This window comes from Mandrillus leucophaeus, unplaced genomic scaffold, assembly GCF_000951045.1.
Source record: "Mandrillus leucophaeus isolate KB7577 unplaced genomic scaffold, Mleu.le_1.0 Scaffold263, whole genome shotgun sequence".
Taxonomy (NCBI): Eukaryota; Metazoa; Chordata; class Mammalia; order Primates; family Cercopithecidae; genus Mandrillus; species Mandrillus leucophaeus.
In genome coordinates, this window is record NW_012102732.1 from 1,873,287 (window position 1) to 1,887,876 (window position 14,590).

The 14,590-nt window shown below is 46.1% G+C and overlaps 1 protein-coding gene across 9 annotated transcripts in view; it reads right to left on the reverse strand.

Moving 5' to 3' along the window:
- ABAT (4-aminobutyrate aminotransferase) overlaps positions 1-14,590 on the reverse strand; it is a 110,352-nt gene that overhangs the window by 52,609 nt on the left and 43,153 nt on the right. For 7 of the 9 annotated variants that reach the window (XR_001006502.1, XM_011984210.1, XM_011984213.1 and 4 more), the window contains exon 2: positions 1,269-1,379. Coding sequence is in view for 7 of the 9 variants with exons in the window: in XM_011984210.1 (XP_011839600.1) it covers positions 1,269-1,338 (70 nt within the window). In the remaining 2 variants the exon portion in view is untranslated. Of the gene's footprint in view, positions 1-1,268; positions 1,380-10,788; positions 10,841-12,997; positions 13,074-14,590 lie in introns of those variants that run through there. The other 2 variants (XM_011984206.1, XM_011984209.1) reach the window with 2 other exon arrangements.

A 14,590-nucleotide genomic window follows, 5' to 3' on the forward strand; every position in this document is an offset into this window, starting at 1 on the left:
ACCGTGTTAGCCAGGATGGTCTTGATCTCCTGACCTCGTGATCCGCCCGCCTCAGCCTCCCAAAGTGCTGGGATTACAGGCGTGAGCCACTGCGCCCGGCTCACTGGTCTTTCTGAACCTATGTCATGGCCATGCCCAGGCCAGGCAGTTTATATCTCTGTAGGAGGCCAATCTCGGGGCATCCGAAGGGAGGCTCCTGCTGGCGGCTCTGTCTCCAGAGCCACACGGAGGCACCTGGAGGAGTACTTAGCATCGGAGCTGGACAGAGTTGATGCGAGTGGCTGTGTGACCTTGGGCAACTAGCTTTGCTTCTCTGAGCCTCAGTTCTCTTACCTATAAAATGGGATTCACTCGGGTCTGCCTCGTGGGACTATTGGGAGGGAGGTCTCGAAGAGGTCAAACAGAAGGAAGAAGGAGCCTGTGCAGGTGGCCATGGGTGTGGGGTGGAGTGGGGGTGACACATTCCTAAGATGATGCCTCCCATCCAGTGATCCAGTGACTTTGAAACACAGTTGGCCTTTAGGTCAATTTCGGAGTTGTTTATGGCTTTCTTTGTTCCTTAGCAGCAACCCCAGATGCGTGATTTCCCCAGCGGTCCCTGCAGAGATGGCCTGGGACCGTCTGGCTGTGGAGGCCATCGCCTATCTGCAGGCAGAGTGGCTCCAGGGCGGATCCATTCCCGTCCCACTGAGGCACGTGGGACAGGATCATATGACAGAGATGGGAGAGGGAAAGGAGGTGGCGATGGTGATAGTTTTATGGATAGTGGGTGATATGGTTTGGCTGTGTCCTCGTTCAAATCTCATCTTGAATTGTAGCTCCCATAATTCCCACGTGTTGTGGGAGGGACCCAGTGGGAGGTAACTGAATCATGGGATTGGGTCTTTCCCATGCTGTTCTCATGAGAGTTAATTGAGTAAGTCTCACACGATCTGATGGTTTTATAAAAGACAGTTCCCCTGCACACGCTCTCTTGCCTGTCTCCATGTAAGACGTGCCTTTATTCCTCCTTCACCTTCCGTCATGATTGTGAGGCCTCCCCAGTCATGTGAAACTGTGAGACCATTAAACCTCTTTTTCTTTATAAAATACCTGGTCTTGGGTATGTCTTTATTAGCAGCGTGAGAACAGACTAATACAGTGGGACAGTCCCAGGAACACTCACTGGCTGGTCCCTTTATCCCCAAGGGCTCTTCCAGCCCAGGAATCCCTAGTCTGGATGGTGTCTTCCATTAGGACCAGTTCTTGTCAAGACCCCTGGGGCTTACCGGGCACCAGCAGGCGGTAGCTGTGCTGGAAGCTGCAGGCCAGGTGCCGGGCGAGCAACATGGACGCCATGACCCCTTGAGGGACAGGGATGCTCTTTGCGTGCTGCCACCCTGAAAGAAACCAGAAATGCAGACTTAGTCCCAGGAAGACCACTCCCCTCTCAGTCAAAGATCCCATCCCCACCACTTCCCACCTAGTGGAGAAGGTTCTTCTGACATTGTCAAATGCTTGGGTTTTATACTGAGCATGCACTTTATATATTAGGCCAGGCACGGTGGCTCACACCTGTCATCTCAGCACATTGGGAGACCAAGGATTTCTTGAGTCCAGGAGTTCCAGACCAGTCTGGGCAGCATAGCAAGATCCCATTTTCACAAAAACTTTAAAAATTAGCTGGGTGTGGTGGTGCGTGCCTATAGTCCCAGCTACTCAGGAGGCTGAGGTGGGAGGATCGCCTAAGCCCAGGAATTTGAGGCTGCAGTGAGCCATAATCGTGCCACTGCTCTCCGGCCTGGGTGACAAAGTGAGACCCTGTTTCAAAAAAAACCCAAAACTATATTACACTGAATACATACTTTAATTCACTTTTTTTTTTTTTTTTTGAGATGGAGTCTCATTCTATCGCCCAGGCTGCAGTGCAGTGGCTCGATCTCGGTTCACTGTAACCTCAGCCTCCTGAGTAACTGGGATTACAGGAGCATGCCACCACACCCAGCTTTTTTTTTTTTTTTTTTTTCAATAGAGACTGGGTTTCACTATGTTGGCTAGGTTGGTCTCGAACTTCTGACCTCAAGTAATCTGCCTCTCTCGGCCTCCCAAAGTGCTGGGATTACAGGTATGAACCACCGTGTCCAGCCCTGATTGCCATTCTTATTGGGAACCTGGAGCACCCCCTATCCCCTAGTTTGTTTCCTTTTATCATCTCTCCTTGCTCCCTGTTCCCTCTCTCCAGAACATCATTTAAATGTGTTTTCTGTGCATCCTTCTGTTTGTAGATCTTTCTGCTAAAAACCTGTTTTGTTAATTGGCATGTGTATTTTTTACATAAACGGTATTGAATCTCAGAACAAAACTTGTATCTCAGAACAGCGACAGCACCATTCATGTGTCATTCCTCTTCATGGACCCTGTTTCCCGAGTCCTTTCTGTGTGATGCATGCGGCACAAAACGCTTTATATACAGGATGATTAATATTTATTACTATTATTAACATGCACAACTATGCTCCATGGTCTTTTTACAGAGGAGGGAATTGAGGCACAGAGAGGTTAAGTGGTGGATCTGAAAGCAGAACTCAGTTGTGTGTGACCCCAGAGTCAGCAAACCTCACGGTTACGCAACACTTAGCCCAAACACTCCATCAAAATCCCTCTATTTATTTTGCAACAAGTACTCCACTGAGTGCTAACTTTGTAACAAGTACTGTTTCTCAGGCTGGACATACAGGGATGAATGAGGCAGGCCTGGAGCTTACATCCTCATAAGGAACAAAGAGAGTGAAATGAATCGTAACATTAAAAGGGCATCATTATGGTGGGGAGAAGCATCTTGAAGGAAAAGTGAAAGGTGCTAGGAGCATGATTTATCAGGCTTTCTTCATGTGCCAGCAACAGTGGGGCAGGCATGAGTATCCCCATTTTACGGATGAGGAAACTGAGGCTCCAGAAGTGATGTATTTTAACCCATGTTCACTGTAGCATTATTCACAATAGCCAAGAGATGGAAGCAACCTAGACGTCCATTGACAGATGAATGGGAAAAAATATGCCATATCCACACAGTGGAATATTATGCAGCCTTAAAAAAAGAGGAAATCCTGTCACATGCTGCAATATGGATGAGCCTGGAAGATACTATGCTAAGTGAAATAAGCCAGCTGCAAAAGATCAGATACTGCATGATTCCTCTCATGTGAAACATCTGAAGTAGTCAACCTCCTAGAAACAGAAGGTGGGCAGATCACAAGGTCAGGAGATGGAGACCACCCTGGCTAACATGGTGAAACCCCGTCTCTACTAAAAATACAAAAAATTAGCCAGGCGTGGTGGCTGGCGCCTGTAGTCCCAGCTACTCGGAGGCTGAGGCAGGAGAACAGCGTGAACCCGGGAGGTGGAGCTTGCAGTGAGCCGAGATTGCACCACTGCACTCCAGCCTGGGCGACAGAACGAGACTCCGTCTCAAAAAAAAAAAAAAAAAGTGCTTATATTACCGTACTGGATACTTAAAAATGGTGAAGATGGTAAATTTTATGTTATGTGTGTGATATTTATTTATTTATTTATTTATTTATTTTTTTATTTATTTTTTGAGACGGAGTCTCGCTCTGTTGCCCAGGCTGGAGTTCAGTGGCGCGATCTGGGCTCACTGCAAGCTCTGCCTCCCGGGTTCACGCCATTCACCTGCCTCAGCCTCCCGAGTAGCTGGGACTACAGGCACCCGCCACCACGCCCGGCTAATTTTTTTATATTTTTAGTAGAGATGCGGTTTCACTGTGTTAGCCAGGATGGTCTGGATCTCCTGACCTCATGATCCACCCGCCTCGGCCTCCCATAGTGCTGGGATTACAGGCGTGAGCTGCCGCGCCCGGCCATGTGTGTGATTTTTAAAATCACAGTTAAAAAAAAAAAAGTGATCCAGGAAAGACATTGGTGTTGAGGTTGACATACCTATCAAGGACAACTACCTCGATTTCCAGTGCTTTGACAAAACTCAGGTGTGTGGCCTTCTGGCCCAGTATTTGCGATTTCACATTGTCGGAGCAGTCTATTGACTTATAGAGAGTCGGAGCGTTGCAGCTCTCTAAGTTTGCTGTGGCTGAACCAAGAAAGAAGGCATATGCAGAGGCGATGAGGACAACTGTTATTGTTCAGAGTGCAAAGTGATTTTGGAATATAAAGAATTTCTTTGGGTTGAATTACCTAGAAGTTTATCACTGACCTGTGTTCCTGAACTATGAAACATGAATATGTGGGCTAAGAAATAGCTTCTCTTTGGACTGGTAAGTGGTTCACTCCTGTAATCCCAGAATTTTGGGAGGCCAGGACAGGTGGATCACTTGACGTCAGGAGTTCGAGATCAGCCTGGCCAACATGGTAAAACCCTGTCTTTACTAAAAATACAAAAATTAGGCACAAGAATCACTTGAACCTGGGAGGCAGACATGGCAGTGAGCTGAGATCGCACCAGTGCACTCCAGCCTGGGCGACAGAGTGAGACTCCATCTCACACACACAAAAAAATTACAAATAGTTTCTCTTGATAAATAAACAATTAATGAGTACTTTGGATAGTAAACAAATTAAAATAATTTATTTTTTAAAAAGAAGCCATATGATTTACCCAGGACACAGCAAGTTGGTGGTGGAGTGAGCACTGGGATTGAGAGATATCTGGCTCAGGAATCCTGGCTTGTGCCTAATGCATGGATTTATTGCAAATTATGAGACCTGAAACTTACTCTGTGACAGACCCTGGGGACACAGCCCTCTCCTCATGCAGCCCTGGCTTGGGCTGCCCGACTCTACCCAGCCCCACAGTGGACAGAAATTCCATCCTGGACCCAGATGAAGATCAAGAGGCTTCTCCCACCCTTTTGCTCCTGTGATGACAGCATATAGGAAGTGCCAACCAGAGGTGATAAATACAGACCTAGAGAGATCCCACAGCTGGAGGGGAGGCCTGAATCCAAGGAAACAGAACAGGGCAAGGAGGAACGACAGGCTGGGTTCAGAGTAGAGGTGCAGGCGCTGGGAAACGCGTGGGCTGAGCAGCACAGGGCAGGGATAATGTGGAGAATCAGGCACTGAGCCCAGGATTGCGAGTTGGCAGCACGCTCTGGCTGCCCACAGAGCTAATAGAATGTTGCCTGTATTATTAGAAGGAAAGAGTAAATGAAGGAGGGAGGTGATTACCATTGATGCATTTGTGTTACGAACATTCATGGTACACCTACCATGTGCCGGACCCTCCACTGGGTACAAGGGCACACAAAGATCAATTAGAGGCCACCCTTGCCCTCCAAGCATTATCAAGTACTGGGCACTTGCTATGTGCAGGCTCTCAGCTGGTGCTGTAGGACCATCTCATTTCATCCGCAGAGCCCTAGGAGGTAGCTCCTAGAAGACAGAGACAGGTCATTATCCTGTCTTCAGACAACTGAGGTACTATCACAGGTAGGGTGGGGTTGGTGCAGGAAGTATCTTCTGGGATGTCTGCTTGGCACACCATTCTTCCCATTCTCAGACACTTCCCCATTCCTCTACAGGGGTGTAGACCTGGCCCTACTGGCCGTGGTTGACTAGACGGGGCTGGGCCAGAGTCCTGACAACACCCTCTACCCACTGAGATGAGCCAGCATTCAAACAGGGTCTTCTTTTTTTTTTTTTTTAGACAAAAAAGGGCTAGACCAAAAAAAGACTAGAGTGCAGTGGTGTGATCATGGCTCACTGCAGCCTTGAACTCCTGGGCTCGAGAGATCCTCCCACCTTAGCCCCGAAAAGTAGCTGGGACTACAGGCATGCACCACCATGCCCAGTTAATTTTTAAATATATTTTTTTAGAGATGGGGTCTTGCTATGTTGCCCAGGCTGGTCTCAAACGCCTGGGCTCAAGTGATCCTCCCACCTTGGCCTCCTAAAGTACTGGGGTTATAGGCATAAGCCACGGTGCCCAGTCTGTGTGAGACGTTCTGAAGGGTACATTACTCCCCTCACTTTGCTCAACCATCTATTGAAGTAGGGTATCTCTCTGTTCAGAGATGATAAAAGGGAGGCTCAGAGAGGTTATGACATGTGGCCTTAGTCATAGGCTTACCTGAGACTGTCTGACCCCAAAGCTCCTGCCTCCATGCAATGTAACATCAGTTAATCCAGATAATAAAAAAACACCTAGCTGTTTTTGTTCTTGTTTTTGAGACAGGGTCTGCCTCTGTCACCCAGGCTGGAGTGCTGTGGTGTAATCTTGGCTCACGGCAACCTCTGCCTCTCCCAGGCTCAGGCCATCCTCCTACCTCCCAAGTACCTGGAACTACAGGCAAAAGCCACCATGCCTAGCTAATTTTGGTATTTTCAGTAGGGCCAGGTTTTTGTCACGTTGTGCAGGCTGGTCTCGAACTTCTGAGCTCAAGTGATCCGCCTGCCTTGGTCTCCCAAGGTGCTGAGATTACAGGCATGAGCCACCGTGCCCGGCCCCTAGTTATTGTTGATATGAAGCTTCATGAATAAAAATGACCTAGTTCACAGAATAAATGTTAATGCTTTTCATCAGAGGAAACTTTTTGAGAAAGTATGGGCTTAGAAAGTGTGGTCATGAATTAACTGAGAAACCAAACTCTTTTTTTGAGACGAAGTCTCACTCTGTTGCCAGGCTGGAGTGTAGTGGCATATCAGTTCACTGCAACCTCTGACTCCCTGGTTCAAGCAATTCTCCTGCCTCAGCCTCCCTAGTAGCTGGGATTACAGGCACGCGCCACCACACCCAGCTAATTTTTGTATTTTTAGTAGAAATGGGGTTTCACCATGTTGGCCAGGAAGTTCTCAGTCTCCTGACCTTGCGATCCACCCGCCTCAGCCTCCCAAAGTGCTGGAATTACAGGCGTGAGCTACTGCGCACGGCCCGAACTTTTTTCTTAATAACTCAATGGATTTTTTTTTTTTTCTATTCTAGGATATCTGACTCAATGCAAGCCTATTAATTTAGCAACACAGTAACTATGTAATTTTTTTTTCTATCCCAGCGTATGGGACTCAATGCAAGCCTATTAATTTAGCAACACAGTAACTATGTAGAAAGTTGATGTCTTTCCTTTAAAACCACTTGTCTCAAACAGGCAGCACAGAGGCGACACACAATTCAATTTCCATTAAACATGTTTTTGAAAATCCAAGTATCTCAGATAACTCAACATTTGAATATTCTGCAAAAGTGAGAGCCAAACCCACACGCTTTCAATCACAAAATGTCACATTGGAAAGTATACTGTGGTGACATTTTGGTGGCCTGTAGTTGAAAATTGACCTTATAACAAAATCTGATCTCTGTTAGACATTAATTCTTAGCACAATATATTTCAAACAATTGGAAGAGTTAATGTCATTCATTCACTCCCTCCCGCCCACTAATTCAATCAGCAAAAGTTAATTAGGCACCTGTTATCAGCAAGGCACTGCATCATTTAGATATAATCAATCTCTCTCTCTCTGTCTCAGACAGGGTCTCTCTCTGTCGCCCAGGCTGGAGTGCAGTGGGGTGATCAGGGCTCACTGCAGCCTCTATCTCCTGGGCTCTAGCATTCTTCCCATCTCGGCCATCCAAGTAGCAGGGACTACAGGCATTTGCCATCACGCCTGGCTAATTTTTAAAATTTTTAGTAGAGATGAGGTCTTGCTATGTTGCCCAGGCTGGTCTCGAACTCCTGAGCTCAAGTGATCCTCCCATCTTGGACTCCCCCAATAGGTTGGGATTACAGGCATGAGCCACTGCTCCCGGCCAACGCATCACTTCTCTTAGGAGAAACTAAGATGGATAAATTGCTTTCTTTCTGAAGCTCATAATTTAGTGGCAGAGAACTATGAGTGGAAAAAAAAGGAAGAATTTAATGTACTAGGCTGCTTTACCCATCATGTGAATAATTTCTTAAAATAACCCAGCATGATATGTACATAAAAATTTTCCAGTTCACTGTCAACAACAAATTCTGCGTAAGATAGAACAGAATCATGACTAGTTTGCTGGTGTGAGTGACGTGCTAAGGGAACATGGGGAGATTCATTCTGGCTGGGATGACAATGTTAGGGAGTTGTTGCCTGAGCTCACCTTCAAAAGTTAGGAGACTTCAGAAGGCAAAGAAGAAAACAGGGATAAGGCAAGTGCTCAGAGGTGTATGATGACACGGAGTAGCTAAGGATCCTGGTGCATAGCAAGGGTAGTTGTGGTATGAAATCATAGAGTGCTGGGAGGGAAGGTGAGGGTGCGGTCAGCTGGAGCCAACCGCAGGCAACAATTTCTAGGCTGATCTTGATTGATAGGACCCTTTGGAGACCTTCTCAAAGGGAGGAGGGAGCCCAGCTGCTCTAGCTGCATCCAGAAGGGTCTGTGCTCCAGCAAAGGATACAATCAACAAAGTGAAGAGGCAACCCATAGAACAAGAGAAAATTTTTACAAACTTCTCCCCTGACAAGGGACTAATAACCAGAATATATAAAGGAGCTCAAACAACTCTATAGAAAAAAAAAAACCTCATAATTCGATCAAAAAATGGACAAAAGATCTGAATAGACATTTCTCAAAAGAAGACATACAAACGGCAAACAAGCATATGAAAAGGTGTTTGACATCACGGATCATCAGAGAAGGCAAATCAAAACTACAAAGAGCTATCATCTCACCCCAGTTAAAATGGCTTATATCCAAAAGACAGGCAATAACAAATGCTGGGGAGGATGTGGAGCAAAGGGCACCCTTGTACATTGTTAGTGGGAATGTAAACTAGTACCACCACTATGGAGAACAGTTGGAGGTTCCTCAAAAAACTAAAAATTGAGCTACCATATGATCCAGGAATCCCACTGCTGGGTAAATACACAAAAGAAAGGAACTCAGTATATCGAAGAGATATCTGCACTCCTATGTTTGTTGCAGCACTGCTTACAATAGCTAAGATTTGGAAGCAACTTGAGTGTCCAATAACACATGAATGGATAAAGAAGATGTGGTTCATACACGCAATAGAGTACGATTCAGCCATAAAAAGAATAAGATCCAGGCCGGGCGTGGTGGCTCACGCCTGTAATCCCAGCACTTTGGGAGGTTGAGGCAGGTGGATCACCTGAGGCCAGGAGTTTGAGACCAGCCTGGCTAATAAGGTGAAACTCCATCTCTACAAAAAACAAAAATCAGCTGGGTGTGGTAGCCCATGCCTGTAGTCCCAGCTACTAGGGAGGCTGAGGCAGGAGAATTGCTTGAACCCGGGAGGCAGAGATTGCAGTGAGCAGAGATGGCGCCACTGCACTCCAGCCTGGGTGACAGATTGAGACTCTGTCTCAGGAAAAAAGAAAAGAAAAGAAAAGAAAAGAAAAGAAGGAAAGAAAGAAGGAAAGAAGGAAGGAAAGAAGGAAGGAAAGAAGGAAGGAAAGAAGAATGAGATCTAGTCATTTGCAACAACATGGATGGAACTGGAGATCATCATGTTAAAAAAAGCCAGGCACTCAAAGACAAGCAGCGCATATTCTCACTTATTTGTGGGATCTAAAAATCAAATCAATTGAATTCATGGGCATAAAGAGTAGAAGGATGGGTACCAGAGGCTGGGAAGGGTAGTCGGGGGTTGAATGGGAGATAGACAAAAGAAAATAGAAAGAAAGAAAGAAGGGTCTGTGTTTAGGCAGGCTCCCAGGTAGATAAAAGAAAATAGAAAGAATACACAGAAGGGTCTGTGTTTAGGCAGGCTCTCAGGTAGATAAAAGAAAATAGAAAGAATACACAGAAGGGTCTGTGTTTAGGCAGGCTCCCAGGTAGATAAAAGAAAATAGAAAGAATACACAGAAGGGTCTGTGTTTAGGCAGGCTCCCAGGGAGGGGCAGGGAGCATGCACTCAGCATGTCAATGAGATGCTGGGGTCATTGAGCTGGGGAGGGGCTCTCGAGGCAGGTATGTTGGAGAGCACCTACTGGGTTGGGAGCTGATGAGAAGAAGGCAGGGATTAGCTCCTAAACCCTCAGTCCTAGAGTTGTCATGGCCTTTTAAGAATTACGAGTTCCTCAAAAAGTTAAGCATATAATTACTACTACATGACCCAGCAAATCCACCCCTAAGTATTAGGTTGGTGCAAAAGTAAATGACTTTGCATCAACCCAAAGAATTGAAAATAGAGACTCAAACAAATAGGCATAGCAGCACTATTCGCAATCACTGAACGGTGGAAAAAACCCAGATGTCCCTCAACGGATGAATGAACAAGCAAAACGTGGTCTATCCTTACAATGGACTATTATTCAGTCCTAAAAAGGAATGACGTTCTGACACATGCTACAACATGGATAAATCTCAAAATATTTTTTATGCTATATGAATGAATGCAGAGGTAAAAGGCCCTATAGTCTATGAATCCATTTATAGGAACCTTCAAGAGTAGGTAAATCCATAAAGACAGAAAATAAATTAGTGGTTGCCAGGGGCCTGGGAGGAATAAGAGATGACTGCTTAATGGTTACCAGGGTCTCTGGGGTGATGAAAAAGATCTGGAATTAGATAGTGGTGGTGGCTGCTTAGCATTGGGGATGATCTAAAAGGGTCAGAATTTTCACTTAAAAAGGTTAATATTATGTTTATCTTAATAAAAATGAAAAAGAGGCAGGTGCAGTGGCTCACACCTATAATCCTAGCACTTTGGGAGGCTGAGATGGGCAGATCACCTGAGGTCGGGAGTTTGAGACCAGCCTGACCAAAGTGGAGAAACCCCGTTTTTACTAAAAATACAAAATCAGCCGGGTGCAGTGGCAGGCGCCTGTAATCCCAGATACTTGGGAGGCTGAGGCAGGAGAATCGCTTGGACCTGGGAGGAGGAGATTGCAGTGAGCCGAGATTCTGCCAGTGCACTTCAGCTTGGGCAACAGAGTGAGACTCTATCTCAAAAAAAAAAAAAAAAAAAAAAAGGAAGAAAGAAAAAGAAAAAGAGATTATTATGGAGTTGGCTCTCTTTTATAGATGGGAAGAGAGAGGAGCAAAAAAGTGCACGTAGAGTAATGACACACTCCGATTACACAGACTTATTCTTGAATTTCCACCTGCTACAGGTTGTGGGACCCCAAGCTTGCAACCTTTTTTTTTTTTTTTTTTTCCTGAGACAAGGTGTGGCTCTGTTGCCCAAGCTGGAGTGCAGTGGTGCCATCTCGGCAACCTCTGGCTCCCAGGCTCAAGTGATCCTCCCATTTCAGCCTACTGAGTAGCTGGGACTGTAGACACATGCCACCACACCTGGCTAATTTTTGTATTTCTTTTTTGGAGAGATGGGGTTTCCCTGTGTTGCCCAGGCTGATCTCAAACTCCTGGGCTCAAGCAATCCTCCCACCTTGGCCTTCCAAAGTGCTGGGATGACAGGTGTGAACCACCATGCCTGGTCAAGAGAAGTTAATTTTCTGTGCAGTATTAAAATGGCAAACAAATGTTACAACACATGCCAGTGCTGGCCAATGAGTATTGCCTATTTGGAGCAGTCAACAAAAAGACTTTACAGCCTCTTTTAGGTTTACTTAATTTATTTTTTATTTTTCATTATTTTTTGACCTGTTAGCAGGAAGCACTCTTCCAGGTTTTTAGGGGGGAAAAATGTGATAGATTAGTGATGTCTGTTATGTGCACCATAAGAGATAATGAGGATATGTGGGTTGTGCATGGAGGTGGCATTTGAGCTTGGGTTTTAGAATATAAAGCTAGGGGCTGGGCACGGTGACTCACACCTGGATTTCCAGCACTTTGGGAGGCTGAGGCGGATGGATCACCTGAGGTCAGGAGTTCAAGACCAGCCTGGCCAAAATAGTGAAATCCTGCCTCTACTAAAAACACAAAAATTAGCCGGGCGTGGTGGCAGGTGCCTGTAATCCCAGCTACTGGGAGGCTGAGACAGGAGAATTGCTTGAACTCACGAGGTGGAGGTTGCAGTGAGCCGAGATTGTGCGATTGTACTCCAGCCTGGGTGACAGAGCAAGACTCTGTCTCAAAAAATAAATAAATAAATAAAATAAATAATAATAATAATATAAAGCTTGAGTCCAAACCACCGCCATATCTTAGGTACTTGTATAACAGGGTGAAACTTACAAAAACGCTCTGAGCCTCAGTTTCCTGATTCGTAGATTGGAGACAGTGATGCCTCTCTCACTGCAGGGTTGTGCTGGCAGTTAGGGATGATGGATGAACACATCCTGGACAATCATAGGCACACAAGTCATTTGCATTTACTCTGTCCCTGACTTGCTCCTGTCTTATACTTTCTGCTGAAGATGTAATCATTGATTCTAGAGCCCCATGGTCTGAGATTCCTGGAGATTTCTGGAGTTGCCAAGGAAAGAGGCCCCACAGATAGGCAGACTTTCCCTGCAGGCTTGCACTGCAAACCCCAGATGCAGGCTGCCACAAGGGAAGGCTCTCCTTCTCAGTATAGATGTCTGAAGCATCAACGATGATAGAAGGGCACTGGGTGCCCAGGGTTCCAGTATATCCCTGCTTGTGGGCAAGTCTCCAACACACTCTTGCCATCATCCTTCTCCTGGATGAAGGCAATGATATCCTAAATGGCCTCTTGGCTTCCTTTCTTGCTCTTATTTTATTTTTTTGAGAGATGGGGTCTTACTCTGCTGCCTAGGCTGGAGTGCAGTGGTGTGATCTTGGCTCACTGCAAGTTCTGCCTCCCTGGTTCAAGTGATTCTCCTGCCTCAGTTTCCTGAGTAGCTGGGATTACAGGTGCACACCACCACACCTGGCTAATTTTTGTATGTTTTGTAGAGACGGGGTTTCACCATGTTGGCTAGGCTGGTCTTGAACTCCTGACCTCAAGTGATCTGCTGGCTTTGGCCTCCCAGAGTGCTGGGATTACAGGCATGAGCCACCTTGCCTGGCTGGATCACATTGTTTCGAAGGCCCGTTCAGACTCTGAGAAACACCTGACAAGCGTGCTAAGAGTTCTACATTACTGAGAATTTGCCACAACATTTTCCCAAGCCTTGCTCCTGCCTGGAAGTGGCATTAATATCTCCCTGTTTGATTCTACCAGGCCCTTTGCAATCCGCTGGACCCTGGATATGCACATCTAGGGAAACAAGCGGGCGAAGGAGTCTTGATTGAGAAGGGAGGTGCTTTCAGAGCACTGGCATGCCATGAAGTTGTGACCAAGGAGGTTGGAGAAAGCTGAAAATCTGAAGTGACAGCAGGTTGGCTGCTGGCCCTCCTGGTCTCTGAGACCCCCAATCTCCTCCGTGCATTTTCCAAACCATGCACAACCCTTCCTTTGAGCTCTTATTTCTCATATGACTTGTGTTTACTTAACATTTTTCTTGAAATCAACTTGCTTTTTCAATTTAGAAAAGTAATTTTCCTAGAATTCTTTCCAATTGCTACCTTCTGGCCGGGTGCGGTGGCTCATGCCTGTAATCCCAGAATTTTGGGAGGCCGAGGCAGGTGGATCAGCTGAGGCCAGGCGTTTGAGACTAGCCTGGCTAACATGGTGAAACTCCCATCTCTATGAAGAAAAATGTAACAGATTAAAAAAACCTAATTGCTACCTTCCCCCCTCAAATTTTATTTGCTACAAAGGCAACTGGGAAAAGAACATAATAAAATTAAAGCAAGTTATTCAATTAAAAGCCAGACAGAGTTGACTGCCCAAGGCTACAGCCCCAGGCCTGGCCCTCTTCTTTCTCTAGAGACTGGGAGAGAGCACACAGGTGGTAAAGGCAGACTGGTATCGCATGGGGACCTTTTCCTTGACATGGTCAGAACTGAAAGAGAAATTTAAATCAATCAGTAAATCAAACAGAATAGGAATTGTCAGGGTACGTAGCAAACGCTGCTAATTTTTGTTTCAGCCGTGCAGTGCGCCTGAAGTAAGTTCTATTCTTTACTGTGTGTCTCAGTCAAAACAAGTCAAAACCCTGGTCTAGCCAGATAGTGAGCTCTTCAGTCCCACCCACCTCTCCTCGTCCCTTTTCTTTTGATTAAAATGCTAATTAGCTCTCTCTGCTTCCTTCATGTGTCTGGTGCATTGTGGGGAGGGGCTAAATGAGCTAAGAGGCCGAATTCAATGTTAAAATCAGTAAAGTGAGAGGAATTCAGGTGAAAGTGGAAACAAATTCTTGCAATTAGCTCTGGAGAAAGAATAATCATAGTAAAAGTACCAGCTCCTGTTTATTTACTTACTGTTCACCTACTACACGCAATAGACCTTCCATAGATCCTTCGGGTGATCTGCAGGATTGGCCTTGTAAAACCGGTTCAGAAGCCTAAAAGGCTTGTTCAAGGTCTTAGAGCTCAAAAGCCAGAAATTTCTAGTCTTCGCTGTGCCTGATGCTCGCTCACCAGAAGCTAAACCTTGTGTCAAAGCTCCACCCAGACCAAGCAGGTCTGAGTCTCACAGGTGTGACCTGGGCATCGGGGGAGCTCTGGAGGCTCGGAGGCTGAGAACTACCGTTAATTACCTTAAAGGGTGGACGGTGGGCCCTGTATACAACCACAGGTCGGCGTGATCCTCAAATCCCTGGAGTTGGAGGTCAAACATCCCAGGGATACAGGGAGAAAAAAGGCTGTGGTGGCCACTGGTGGAGGCGGAGT